General features: G+C 43.6%; 1 protein-coding gene across 1 annotated transcript in view; it reads left to right on the forward strand.

Annotated features, from left to right (window-relative positions):
* Nucleotides 1–15472, forward strand: part of LOC144820832 (uncharacterized) — a 933795-nt gene that overhangs the window by 569315 nt on the left and 349008 nt on the right. The window contains exon 18 of the mRNA XM_078677961.1: nucleotides 13153–13230. Within this exon, the coding sequence (XP_078534087.1) occupies nucleotides 13153–13230 (78 nt within the window). The remainder of the gene's footprint in view (nucleotides 1–13152; nucleotides 13231–15472) is intronic.

Here is a 15472-nt window from a genome sequence, read left to right on the forward strand (position 1 = left end):
ACTATTACCAACATTGTGTATCATTCATTATACCTTCAAACCTTGGATTGTAGACTCTGGATGACTTTGTAGTAAAACATCTCCTGGGGGGTTGCTGCACTTCTGTACCCCCTCTGTAAGGGGTTGATTCCACCATTCCAAAAAGGTTTTATGCCAATGCGTCCTTGTGCTGTGTAGACTTCGTTTCAGTACCAGATGGCTGTGCCCACCAGGCACCTGGGTGCTGCTTTTCAGTTGTGGGCTGTAGGGGGTTGTACCAATGCCCCCCTGCCAACTACCCTTGTCTTTTGTTGGCCAACAATCTTCTTTGATCCTGCTTCAGTTAGGAGCAACACTGCTTTTTTTTTTGTCTCCCATTTGGAGGCTGGGACAAAATGTCCCTCTCTTGCCAACGCCGACAGTAGGCGAGTGCACCGGGGTTGGAAATGCACCTGGTGCTTCTGGTGTCCTCCTGTCCTGGCGGGAAGAGGGTACCTCGAGACTCGTTGGATTGCGTTGGGCCCCAGGGGGATGGGGTCACCATGCTGGGGTAGAGCTTATGGAGGGAGCCAATGTATTCCCTCCCCCCAAGGAAATTTTCCAAGGAATTTGCACTGATCCCCGGGGGCTTGGCCTTCCCCAAGGCGAAGATTGTAAAAGACAGGGGACCAGGCTTTGCAGTCTGAATTCTCTGGCCCTATAGGGCTGCTTCTCACGACCTTGGGCTCATTGTGCTCCTGGTGGTGAGTCCTAGCCACCAGGGGAATTTTCTTCAAGCCTCTTGACCTTAGTTTTATGGTTCCCTGCACCAGACCTGTCTTCTGCCTGGCTCCTACTGTGCTCTCCTGCTTGAGGGAGAGTCTGACCCAGCCCCCCCCAGGCCCCTCACAGTCGATAACAGAACATCTTCCCTGCCGTGCTCCCCATGGCTTTGGCTGTCTTGCAGGGAACCTTTGCATCAGCGGAGTCAGAGGTATCCATTCTAATGAGTCACCCAGGTGCAGGACCAGTTCACAGAAGTCTCAGAGGAGGTCTCTACGGTCCGCCACCACATCCATTCCTGCAATTGCTCCTCAGAGCACATATGGGGGCCAGCGTCACTGCCCCTGGAGAGATCCATCGAGGTTCTGAGGAGCATCTGGAGTTAAAGTTCTGCAGTCCATCCTTGCAGTTAAATCAGGCGGCTTTTCCTGGACATTCCTACCTGGACATTATTTCTCCATTGTCTATTCTGTTCTGTGTCCAGTATCTTCTCAGTCTCTCCATTGTTCTGGGGGTTATTAGTGAGTTGAAAAGTTTTAGAAACCAGGCAAATCCTATGGTGCCACATCATCACTCCACATCTATTCCAACCCTCATGTGCAGCATTCAGGGACATTCCAACGTGACCACTTCAAGTTATCTATGTAAAAAGCTTTCCAGAGAGTCTTACCTCTGCCTCCAGTTGACAACGCTGCCTGATCCCTTTCCCCTGGACCTACAAAGGCGAGCCCCCTTTGTGTTTGGCTCTAGATGTCTGGCTCTCCTCCTTTGTACCTGTGCGGTCCCAGCCCCAGTGCAGTGTGACAAACTAATTATCAAATGCAGATTTCTTCCCCACCAATTTCTCTCCTAGGAAATAGGTGAAGCACAGTTAATGGTCTCTATTGTGTGGGAGGCATTTGATCCTTCTGCTAGACAACAGACCCCAGTAGTGGGGACAAAGGCTTGTAATCTAATTATAAGCTGAGCCAGGGAAATCCATACATTTTTAAAATACCATAATGAGTTTATATATGGTGAAAGGGACTGTGGATCTATACTGGTTTATCTCTAAGTGGATACTTTACTGGAATGTGTAGTCCTAAGCAGTACGAAACTGTACTTTAGTACAGATTTCTCTTGTAATGTGCCGTTCAGTTAAACTCCACAGATTTTCAGTGATCACTCCAGACATACTCGCATTAATTACTGAGTAATTATCAGTGACTTAGATTAATTCAAACGTCCCATTATTCACTTTTTTGTGTATTTCAGTGTGTCACCCTAAGTGGGACAGCTATGCCCATATGTTAGTCCTGTGCACACTGTATCACTGGAACTAAGCCATACCTGGCTGGTGATCCCCTAACTAGTGCAAAACGTGTCCTGGGTTGCTTATATTCCAGTTCAGGGAGAACCTGGCCTGGCAGTTCGGCTGGACCCTTTCCATTTAAGCACGATGGAGACTGATTTGCAAACAGCTGGGTCCAAACTGAGGTGGCAAAATGAGCAAAATAACAATGGATTGGGAAGCGCTCCGAGTAATTACCAGTAGCTGATATTAATTGAAACGTTCCATATATTTTTCTTCTCCCTTTCACGGCGAAAGTGTTGGAGACCCTGTGGCCACTTGTCTCAGCTCTTTTCTGGAGACTACTAAATTCCTGGACAACCATCAGGCAGGTTTCCGTCCTGCACATTCCACCGAAGCAGTGATTCTATCAGTACTGGACGACCTTAAGGGACAGGCCGATGTGGATCACACTCAGGCCCTGGTCCTCCTTGACCTGTCTGCGGCATTTGACACAGTGAACCACAAAATTTTGTTGGATCGCATTGCCGCAGCGGGTCTCGGGAGCTCAGCGCTCGACTGTTTCGGCTCCTTTTTGGAGGCCCGTAAACAATCAGTGTGGCTATCGCCCTTTAAGTCCAGTATGGTAGATCTGAAATGTGGCGTTCCTCAGGGCTCCTCCCTCTCGCCAATTCTGTTCAATTTCTTTATACGTCCCCTTATTTCGGGTCTAAAACAGATGGGTGTAAAAATCTTCAACTACGCTGACGACATGCAGCTTATCTTCACCCTTGACAACTCTACAGAATCTAAGGACTTTGTTAGGAGGTCTATACTGTACATCAAAACTTGATGAATGTCAACCAACTAAACCTGAATTCTGAAAAGACCGAGATCATTGTTCCCCACAGTAAACTTGACTACTGGACTCCCTCCTATTGGCCCCCTGATCTAGGTGTGGCACCTACCCCTAAACCTGCTATAAAAAGTCTGGGTCTTTACATTGATGCAGATGTCTCCATGAGCACCCAAATTGGCTCAGTGACATCGGCATGCTTTGTTCAACTGCGCAAATTGCTCAAGATCAGACTTTTTTTTAGTAAAGAGGCTATCACCCAAATTGCCATAGCCCTTATCCTCTCCAAAATCGATTATGGGAACGTCCTCTACATTGGACTCCCATAATTCCAGAGACATCGCCTGCAGATGATTCAAAATCAAGCAGCAAGAATCATCTATCTTAAGGATAGGCTCTGCCATATCACCCCCCTGCTTAAAGACCTTCACTGGCTTCCAGTGGAGCAACGAGCCTTGTTCAAAGCTGGTTGCATACTCTTTAAAGCTATCCAAGACACATGCCCAAGATTCATTGTCTCACTGATTAACAAACACCTACCCAAACGGACTTTGACATCCTCGCACCAGAACCTTTTGACGGTGCCCAGAATCCGACGCAAACGGATCAGCAGGACTAGGTTCTCTTTCCTAGGTTCCACGATCTGGAATGCTTTCCCTACGGTTCAGAAAACAACTGAAGACTTGGCTTTTCACCATGGCCTATAATTAGCTGCTTCTGGCCTAGCTGCACTCTTCTGTCATTTCCACACCGCCAAGAAACCTGTCGGTGTACGTGTGCTATACAAATATCCATGTAACATAACAGAACATCACTTTTTGTATACTTATTGTGTCACTCACAGTAAAAGGCCTACCCCTGGTCAGCACTAATCCCTGAAGGGTCCCATCTGCTACAGGCTACCTTTGCGCAAACATGGGCTCATGTTTTGCGTGAAACCAGCCCAAAAACCACTTTTTCTAGGTGCGCAGCCACAGCCTTATTTTAAAAGGTAGATACTGGCAGTATCCCTCTCAGTCCATTTAGAGAAACATCCGTTACAACGCGGATGTTTCCCCGCGGTGCTGTTACGACGCGTCCGTAACAACGCAAGTCGTTACCACGACTTGCGCTGGAGGGCGCTAGAAGATTAAAAATAGTAAATTTACTATTCCAACACCTTCCCTAGTGTCCACGGGACTGGTGTTAGAATAGTAAATTATACTATTCGACATCCGCGCCCCCAACGCAAGTCGTGGTAACGACTTGCGTTGTAAGGGACGCGTTGTAACAGCACGCGTTGTGACGGTACGCATTGTACCGTCATACATCCTCCATTTACTATGATCGAGACTCATTCACGATAAAATTCCGAAAAACTGTTAGTCAAAAGTTAAACATCGAGAAGGACTAAATGGTTGGAACCCACTTTGCAATAGATGCGATTTGTATGGTTTGTCATTTCATTCTATAAGGGTCGTATTTGGGTGCATGCCCAAAACATAGGCAGGAGATTCACATTATCCAAATCACATCACAAGCAAACTCCCTAGATGGCGTGTAATTGTTTTTAAACTTTGGAGTTAGGTAAGTGCGCTGAATTATTTTGTGTTATATCAAATTAAAACTTGACTTTCTTGATATTGATTTCTGGTAAGTCAGAATATTTTGTTTCCTGGTCTGATATGTTTAGAACTCCCTTAGAGTTTAAAAGTCTGGCTTTATCATTTGTGTTAGTGTTGTGTACAACCTTGGAATAGCTTGTCTGGCACAGCTTATTTCAAGCATAATCTCAAGTATCGGTTGGGTTATTAGGGGTTTCGTGTGTTGTGACCAGATCTTTTTTTATTGTACATATAATCGCCTTAAACGTTAGGAATGGACCAGTTGGGACAGGGCAATGTTTCCCAGATTTTTTAGAACCATGACCCACTTTTTAGAACAACACATGTTTATGACCCACCTACCATTTTTTTAATGTAACCAAAGCATCTTGTAGCAGCGCACTGTCACAGACAGCACATTTTCCATTGAAATGGGCACTGAATTTGCAAAGGTGTACTCTTTTACTGATAGACCTACATTGCTTACAAATTATATTGTGTGGAAATCTGGTTTTATTGAATATTTATCATTTGTGCATCACCAGGTAAAGTGCCATGATTTGTTTTGATCCTTTTATAATTTTTGCATCCATCGCACTTTAAAATTACAAAGGAATGTGCTTCATTTTTGCTTTCCCAACGGCTGAATGTGTACAGTTTATTTACAGGTATTTACATTTTGTTTTCTGGTTAGAAAAGTGACACTCATACAGCCTTTCCTTTTACACTCTCTGTAAGAAACTTACATAATTCACATTGCTTTTCTTTCTCTGACTGCAGAGTGAGAGGAGTCCGTATACACCAATCCCTATCTATGCTATAATAAGAAGCAGAAATTTGTCAAAAGGCATAGCCTGACATTTGAACTCTGTCTTTGATGCGTAGCAAATGTGACAAAATAAATAAAGAATCTAAAGGCATCTTTATTTACTGGTTGGAGTTTCTTGATTGCTGATTTAATTTCCTCCTTTCGAATGGCTTGTGCTAAAGTTAATTTCTGAGAAGTATGTGTTCTAAGTGTTCAGCTATTTCCAGTGGCAAGGAGAGGTGATGTGCTGCATACATCTGTGCATTACACCATTTACTATTTCATCATTCTAAGCTTATAACAGTTGATGTGGCGGTGCTTTTTTAAGTAGCCAAGTTTATAATCTGCTTTTTCTGTCTGCTTCACTGTGTTGGCTGGTTATGGATTCTTTATAGTTGGATAGGTATTACTAGTCTGCCATGTTATTGTCGGTCTTCTTAGTGCATATCAGAGGCGGTCACGTCAGCTGCCCTTTACATTCTGCAATTCCTTATTCCTTATCTCTTCTATTCTTAGTGGGTCTCTCCTTAACATAGTCTTCGCTGTAGGAGGTCTACATTCCGATGCCCCTCATGAAGGCCTTGAATGTATCTCACTCAACCATGCTATCATTGGTTAAGTCTTTGTTATCTTTAAAGTACTCTTCTGTATGTGTCCTAATGGTTTTACAAAATGGTGTACTTAGCTGGGATTTGGGCTGTATTTTTCAAGTGGAAATGTGTGCGACATGTCCATCTCAGTGTAACTGTTCTACCTCAGGGTTATGTTCTACTGTTGTTTGGCTTAGGTATTCAGTATATTGTAATGCCCCTTTTAAATGTTTGAAGTGGATAATCATCTAGCAGATCGTGATGATGACTGTAGATCCTGAATGGGTGAATAGTGGGTACATTTGTGTTTCAGTGCGGTTACGTTTTCTCCATGTAAGGGTCCAGTCATTAAGCCAAAGCCTTAAAACCCTCTTTGTTCTTGGTCACCTAAGTGCACGAGATGCCCTGTATAATGTATTGTACACAATTAGTGTCCTCACCTTAAATAGTTGCAGTTTGAGACAATTCTGTTAAGGGGTTTGTCACATTAACAAGGTATTCCAGTTGCACGTATGTGGGGTTATATACTGGCTATCATTATGAGTTTGTCATCTAAAGAACCTTTCACAATTACATATCTGCCTTCTGAGTCTGTTTTTGGTACTAAGTACAGCATAAAGTAAGCCTGGCTTGAGCCATAACTGGGTTCCCCTCATGTCTGGGAAGTATGTCGTAAAGGATGTTTGTCCTCTCTTCTATTTGGACCCATTTGGTTTCCGTATAGTGTTTCTCTTGTAAACATGTAATGTCTACATTGTGCCTCCTTATACGTGAGTATATCCTGTCTTTTTGGTGTGTTCTCCATTGACCTTATGTTCCAAGTTAGGATTTTGTATCTAGATGAGGCTAGCTGTGGTTTTGATGGTAGTTAATAGATGGTGAGTTATTGACTCCAAATGGACACACCCTGCTGTTGAATCTTTTACTTGGTGTATCCTAAGGTGCATACTTGCTGTTGTACACCTACTCTGCAATGTTAGTCTCCAATATAACTATCAACAGAAATGCCCCATCCTGGACTCAGCTCTGGACCGTCCGTGTCATTCCCAACCCGTAAATTAACATCCTAACCCTTGCTAGTATCGTTCTGACCCTTTGGGGTAATACAGTGAAGAGGGGAGGATGTATTTGCAATGGCATGCTATTCTTCCTCTTACTGCCTACATTGAGCTTATATTTTTCCAGTTGTTAGACTACTCAGCATTTGATGTCAGTGATAATCCTTTACCTGTCGAATTACTAGTCGCTTGCCTAATGCAACCTAGGGAAATTGTCTTTGTCTTTTTATCCGTCCATATACTTATAAGGGTTAAACGTCCTCTGCAAATTACTGAACATGTTTCTAAATTACACCCAGTCAGGGTGCAGTAGATCAAGGAAGGTCATGGGAATTATCCTTGGAGGCAGATCTGGACCCTCTTCTTCTTTGATGCTTTCTTTGGGTTACTTTCAGAGTCATTGATTCAGATTTATTAGTATGTATGTTTTCTCTCCTTGTTGTTATTTTTTCTTATGTTTCTTAAAGTTAGCCATTTGCTTGTTCAGGTGTATGTCTATTTAATGCAAATATTTTTGTGTTCCTGCAATCCTACCTGAGCACTGTACAATAATACATCAATATTAGTGAGAGTAAATTTCAAAACAATCTGGTATTTCAAGACAGATACAGCTGAAAACAACACATATCTTCTCACAGAAAATATCACAAAATCTAGGTCATATTGCATCAGTCAATTCCGAAAATATTCCATAACATGGTCCATCCAATCTGTTCTTGTAACAATAATCCAAATCAGAAGTCTTCAAATCTTTTTATTTCAAGTCAATTTTCATGATTCCAAAAGAAAACCAATCCTTCCTTCGAGAAAAGAAGCAGCCAACACATGTTTCGTCATGCACTATTTTGTGCCAAATGACTTCCTCAGGGTTTATCAATTCCGTCCTTAAATTAAAGGTTTAGATAGTCATTCACAATTCGAGAGTATCATGGGTATATATATTCCCATCCTCCAATTCCACGTAGTGGTTATATCACGAATACGTGACCTTATTAATCACGTTTTCAGGTAATCACGAGTACGTGACCTAGTCCGACATGTCCATGCTTCCCTCTGTGAAGAAGTTGGATTCTCTACCATCTGCCGATTTTACTCTAGCATCAAGCATTAGCATGAATTTAAAGTTCAGTGTGTGTAATGCTTGCTTGACATTACGAAATTCGTAATGTTGCTGTTGGGCATATGCTGTGTAGCAAGGAATGGAAAGATCTTGCAGTCTTGTGGCTAGTACACGCCATTTCTTCATGCTAATTGTAGTAGGCAGTAACCATTCCTATAATTAAGGAAACTGGCCACCATGGGCTGAGGGACCCTAATAAAACTCAGTGAGCTTGTCAGGAGAAAAACCTAGACAACTAGAAACAACCTGTGGTTTGAGCAACTCTTTAAAGAACATCTCCACGCGTAGGCCTATAATTCTTAAATTGTTTTTTCTTGTAGTCTCCCACACTCATGAGGAGACTACCACAATAGGCTGAATCACTGCTAAAACTTTCAGAGTCTGCTGCTGTTACATAAATTGAGCGCAGATCTATATTTGATTGCAAACACAGGTTTCGTCATGCACTATTTTGTGCCAAATGACTTCCTCAGGGTTTATCAATTCCGTCCTTAAACTAAAGGTTTAGATAGTCATTCACAATTCGAGAGTATCATGGGTATATATATTCCCATCCTCCAATTCCACGTAGTGGTTATATCACGAATACGTGACCTTATTAATCACGTTTTCAGGTAATCACGAGTACGTGACCTAGTCCGACATGTCCATGCTTCCCTCTGTGAAGAAGTTGGATTCTCTACCATCTGCCGATTTTACTCTAGCATCAAGCATTAGCATGAATTTAAAGTTCAGTGTGTGTAATGCTTGCTTGACATTACGAAATTCGTAATGTTGCTGTTGGGCATCTGCTGTGTAGCAAGGAATGGAAAGATCTTGCAGTCTTGTGGCTCGTACACGCCATTTCTTCATGCTAATTGTAGTAGGCAGTAACCATTCCTATAATTAAGGAAACTGGCCACCATGGGCTGAGGGACCCTAATAAAACCCAGTGAGCTTGTCAGGAAAAAAACCTAGGCAACTAGAAACAACCTGTGGTTTGAGCAACTCTTTAAAGAACAGCTCCACGCGTAGGCCTATAATTCTTAAATTGTTTTTTCTTGTAGTCTCCCACACTCATGAGGAGACTACCACAATAGGCTGAATCACTGCTAAAACTTTCAGAGTCTGCTGCGGTTACATAAATTGAGCGCAGATCTATATTTTATGGCAAACACAGGTCTTCTCCTGTGACTTCAAGAGGTATTTGGCACCTTTTGAACTTCAATTTCTGAGCCTCCTTTCAGAACATGAGCGAGAGCTGTGCAGACAAGGATTACGGCACATTCCTTTGTTACTCAAATGCAGTTTGCTGAGATTTACGTCGGACTGCTTGTGATACATCTACAGGTGTGGGTCCTTTTGCCCAGATTTCCTGGTATCTCCCATTCTTATTCTGTCCTGGTGTTGACCCCATTCTAACTAATTGTACTGAAGGTCGAAACATCAACAAAAGTTCTACGAGGACTTGTTAAAACAAATATATATATATTCTGTCTGTTGACACTCTTACTAAGAGTACCATTTGTAACAACATATAGTCACATGTATATATTTTTTATATAACACATGCGCACTACTTGGTCCCTTTACTCACTTTCACTGTGCCATCACTCTACAGGAGCACCTTATCTTTTGAAAAGAGAAAAGATATGTATTATGTGACATTTATGCATATAATTTGAGTAAATGCACTTATTGCATAATTGAGATCAATCTGTAAGAAAAATTTATTTACTTCGCTATTGCCGTTTAAGTCCAAGGCTGCACTTCCCCCCCATAGGGACCACCTTTTTAGGTCTCGCCTAGGCAGCACGCATGCCCTGCTCTAGGAGATGACCTTTAGAAATTGGTCTTCTCCTTTTCAAGCACATTCGTGCTTGTGGTGGCATCCACCTTGAGGGAGCGAAGAGCAGCGGCCCACCATCTGTTTTTAATTAGCATGGCCGTGTGCCGCTGCTCCCGCTAGGGGGCAGCTAGCACAAGTACGAGTGCTTTAAAACACAGTGAAGTCTTCACAGGCTTCCAGTTAAAAAGCAAATCAAAGCCCTTTAACTGCCATAAAGCATTGTATGCACACTGTTCTTCCACAGAATTCTCCCAGATATTCAGCTCTTTATCCTCTTCGGTGAAGCAAGTTGCCAGTTATGATGGCGCCTCGCTTCGCCAAGACAACAGCGGGTGGTCGCGCGTACTTAGCGCTTGCTCGCACTCTGTGGAATGCTCTCTCAAACTCTTTGCGTGCAGAAAGATTTTCAATTAGGCAGAAAATCTTTGAAGACCCACAATTTCTGCTAGGGTTTGCTGAGGCAACTGTTCCTTTCTAGCAGTTTGAGCTCCATGGAGTCCTACGTTATCCATGGTCGCACGTGCACCACTCGTGTTGCAGGAGGACGTTGCAGCGCTTTCACTTGCGTGGCCGCGCTTGTTTTAATTAGCAGCTTTCACTTTTACTGCTGCGCATGTGAATCGCTCTGGACTTTCGGCCTGCTGCAATGTCGGTAGCTCTGGTCGTTAGGCGAACATCTCCTTGCTGCTCTGTCACTCCCTCCCCCCACCTCGCAAATCAGAGCTTAGACCTGGGTGCCACAAATACCTCTCGCCTTGACTGCTACAGCTCAATCTGCTGTCTTCCCGACCAGCTAACAGTCGCACTTCAGCCATCCCTCAGCACTCTGTCCGTGGGCCTTTCTCCTTCAAGGCAGGCACGGCCCCCGGTAACAAGAAATCCCTCGAGGCTTTAATCTTGGAAACTCCTTCAGGGGATTGACTTTTACAGCGCTTGGAAACCGTTGTTTGGTAGGTACATAAAAGTGTTTGTATCCGCTTGGAATATGCCACTGGGTGCTCGTAGATACCTCCGGTGGCTCCGCTCTCTCCCCGAGGGTTTCCTTCGATCGGCCAAACCTTAACTCTGTAACCTACATGTGCCCCCCACTCCTCATTCCCACTCGAACCGCCGCTCCTGTTACCACTCCTATACCTTGTGTGGGAGGTCACAAGCTGTGGCGGCCTCCACCCGCCGGCCCCCCACTGTACCCTCTGGTTTGTCTCAGTGGCAGAAGTCTCTCTGCCTGAGGGGTGCAACTGGTCAGCACTACAGAAGCCTTGTCTCTCTCAAGACTCTTGGATGGCATTTGCATGGTGTTTAACTTCGCGATATCAACAAATTACTCAATTATGAAAGTCCACGCAAGGCAGTTGCCAGAAAATTAAAATACACCCCCCTGCCCCCAAATACAATCCACCCATCCCTCACACTCTTGGAACCAAACTCCTATGAATGTGGGAGTCAGTAAAATACAAGCTAGAGTTATCCTGGAAAAGTTTCCTTTATCTTTACAGCTAACACTGTATACATGTGTAAGGGTAAATTAACAGAAGAATGGGGGAATGAATGGATGGCGCAAACTCGACCCGAAGGTATCAGAGGCTTTATATGAGCACCAGTTGAGTTACAGACGGACACGTTAGTTTTTCTTAGACACAGGCAGATTGAGTGATTTGCCCAGAATCACAGGATGGTGAGCGTCCCTGCCCGGACTCGAACCTGATTCTCTAGCTTCAAGGTCGACTACTCTAACCATTATGCCACATCCTCTCCCCATTCATCATCCCTTTAACCATCCATTCATTCTCCCGTTCATTTATCCTTCCACATCCAATTCCTCCCTCTTCCACCGTCTATCCCTCCATCCACCATTCCAGCCAGCCACAATGTAAATGTATGTGTCTTGTAAAGCGCACTGCTGCCCTGAGGCGTCGTGGCGCTGTAGACCGCTGGGGAACCCGTCCTGGCTATCCCTGTGAGATGGTCCCTACTGGGTATCTCCAAGGTGAAACCAGGCATCCCCGGCGAATGTGGGGGGCCGTTGTAGAGATGAGGCAAGCTAATGCCCCGAGTTGCAGAGTGTGATCCCTGGTTAGAGTAGGCACCGAGGCGAGAATTATCGAGTCCGCTGACCCTGGTCCACGACCCTGCCGCGTCGGGAATTGAACCCTGATCCCGGGCCGTTCTCTGCTTCCGGGTCTGCCGCCTCTAACCAGTGAGCCAGACCACTCCACTCCAATGCTTCTGTTCAAAAATAGATCCATCCGCCAAGCACCCTTTCGCTCATCCATCAATCCATCCACCCTTCCATTCTTCTTTACCACATCCACCCACCCGTCCTTGCACTCTTCCTTCATTTGTTTATTTCAGTCTTCCCTTTCGTCCTCCATTTCACCTTCCTTCATGTTTCCTTCCTTCCTTGTTTCCCCAGCGGCACACGTTACTAGCTGACTAATAATGTCCGATCTATGCCATAGTTCCTGTTACCACAGATATAAAATAATGGATTTTGCGTTTTTTGTTGCAGATTAATATAGCCCGAATTCGATCCAAAGCGCTTTAGATGAGCACCAGTCACATTACACAGGGACGCATTCATTATTTTCGTAGGCGGGGGATGTTTCGTGATTTGCCCAGAATCACAGAATGTTGAGCCAATGCAGAGGCTCAAACCCAGTTCCTCAGCTCCAAAGTCAGCAGCTCTAGCTGTAAGGCTACATCCTCTCCCCAATAGGTACTGGGTGCAATAAGAGCTTCATCCTCAGAAACATTTGGGCAGATCAAACCTACCAATACTTACTGGAAATGAGCATTAGCGTAGCCAATAGATCTCACTTTTGGGATCTTATAAGTATTTAGTTATGCAGCCTAATATCCTTGGTACAACAACATCAACTGTTGGATGGCTAAACACTTATAAGGTCCCAAAGGAAAGACCTATTGGCTATGGCAATGCTTGTAGATAGTAAGTGTCCAGCCCAGGTCCCTGAGTTACTTAGTTGCCCCCTTTTTTCTAAAGGTAGAAGGGTTTGAACAGAAGATTCTAAGTGTGCAGTGATGGATGGCAATTGATAGTGTGGAGTTCCTGATGATCGAGAAGAGCAGGCAGTGTCCACCATGCTGATAATCAATATGGAGAGAATCTTATTAAAATGTGGAGAAAGGGTGGATGGTTATATGTTGAGTGCGCCGTACCCATTTCTACAGGAACTCAAAATGAAGGAGAAATGGTTGACTGCAGTGTTAAGAATGAGAACTGTGTATTTAGTGATGTGAATGCTAGCATGTTCTGAGTCTGCAATCATTGTTCTTACAGATGCCTCTTACGTGGACGGTTCATCTTCCTGAGGAACAGCCGGAAAGCTTAGAAGGACATACGGAGTTTCAGGAAACGGTATGTGATATGAATCAAAGCATGCTAAAAGTTAGTTTTCTTAAGAAGGTTCAACCAAGTGAGCACATTGACAGACCTTGGTGTAATTCAGTCACCAGTGGCCTTGCTATAATCTCGTGTTACTCCTATATCGAAACCAGTGCTGTAGAACATACATTCTAAATCACACTGAAGGCCTATTACCCTTCCTTCACCAGTTAAGACAGTCTTGAGGAATGGGCTAATAAATAAGTACACAGGTAGCACCCCCCGAATTGGGAAGTATTCAGCCATGCCAGTGACCCTGCTGTCATCAGGAGCTGTAACCTGCCATATAAAATCTCAGATTCTCTTGCTTTGGACAGCTCACTATTTGGAAGCAGTAGTGCTGACTTATACATTGGATGGCAGAGATTAACTAAAATCTTGATGAAAGAAACCCAAATATTAAGAATTTTGATGGTGATGTAATGGGCGCCAGCAGACAGAAACACAGTTTTCATTTAGTGAGTAAATTGGGATTGCAACCCAGTGCTCCAGGTTCCTAAGTTAGTGATTTAGACAATAAGTCATATGCTGGCTCTGTGCACCATGTGCTCATTATCTGCTCCCACATGCCTTTTGATTGGATTTTCATAGTTGGGGATTGTAAAATACTAACCTAGACCAAAACTACAGTGAAGTGCTGTACATACATCTGCACAGTATATAGCTTGCATGTGGGGCTACAGAGGCATGCTGTTATATTTATAATATGAACAGGGGAAAATAAAACTGCATAGATACAGGGATCAGAAGCAGCATCACAGTAGGGAAAGACAGTGAGTCAAGTTATATAGCTTAGAATGGTGGGAAGTATGTGATGGCTACAAGATATTTTCTGAACTGCACCAGTGATGGTGCAAGTAGAGGTCATAAAGAGAGGTTGTAAAAAGAGGTAGTTCCAGAGTTGTCTTTCATATGCAAGGTAGGAAACCCTGTTAGTATACAAGCCTTTTGCATTTCCAGTCTGGCCAGGAAGGTGCTGCTGGCAATGCATGCATTAGTGGACCCACTGAGTTTTAAAAACAAGGTAGCCAGGTTTACTCTAGTGCAATGCCTTAAAGATAGCACAGCAGACTTTGAAGTTGCATTTAGCTTGCCAGGGTTGCATTGTCTGTGAAGATCCACAGAGACTCCTGGATCGTGGATTCTGCCTTGTATTTGGAAAACTGAGTGAGTTTCTTTACTTGGTTTTACTAGTAATTTAGTAATTAGAAGCAATCAGATTTGCCAGCCATGAGTTGTATATTCATGGCAGAGCTGCATCAAGAGGCTTAATCGTGATTTAAAGTGCAAAAGTAGATAATACAGTGAAAATCTGAAATACTGAGCAGCAATGTTGCCTATATTTTTTCCTCTATGTGTGGAAATAAAGGTGCTTCGTGCCTGCAGCTAAGGCTGTGTGCGCTGAAGACCTGCAATAACATATTATGCAAGCACGTATGGTGTGCAAGCTACCAAAATCAGTGGCAAAGTAAAGGTGCCATGGGCCCTAATGCAAACTAGAAACAAAACGCCCCCTTCACATCTGGATTGGTATTAAAACACCCACTTGCATTAGATGCAGTAAGAACAAAAATTGTCCTAATAATATTGCCAAGTACCTGTTAAAAAATTCAGGTTCAGATTTACTAACACTTTGTGCTGAGTTTGCATCACAAGTGTTGTGGTGAATTTACTTTCCAAAGTAAATCATGAATTGTGTGGGAAAGCTGCTAAGTATGCCCTATCTTGCACTACTTTGCATCTAGCTACCATGGTTGGCACATGGGTGTGTCCATGCAACCTCTCATGAGTTTTGAGGCAAATCCCGATCTACTATCATTTATAGACAGGGATATGAGCAAACAATTACATCTCCTTGAGGCAGATGTAACAGTGAAGCAACGTTCAAAAGTCTTAATATGTTTAAAACTTTGCTTTTATGTTGCACTCCACAGCACACATACAGTGGGAAAAGTTTTAAAAGATATTTGTTGTACTGAAAGAATCCCCCTCCAGAACAAAACCTATGATTGACTGAATGCTTCCACACTTGGACTAAGGTCAGGGCTACTGGAATTATGCAATTTTGTGGCCGTGGCCTTTTCGGCTTAACTATGGATTTGCTGAGTTTCACATAGATCATCATCTGCTTATAACCTGCAGATTTTAACAGAAATGTTTTTAGCACAAATGGATAAAAATTTAGGGGTGGAGCCTGCCCTCTGACCGGAGGTGG

This window comes from Lissotriton helveticus, chromosome 1_1, assembly GCF_964261635.1.
Source record: "Lissotriton helveticus chromosome 1_1, aLisHel1.1, whole genome shotgun sequence".
NCBI lineage: Eukaryota > Metazoa > Chordata > Amphibia > Caudata > Salamandridae > Lissotriton > Lissotriton helveticus.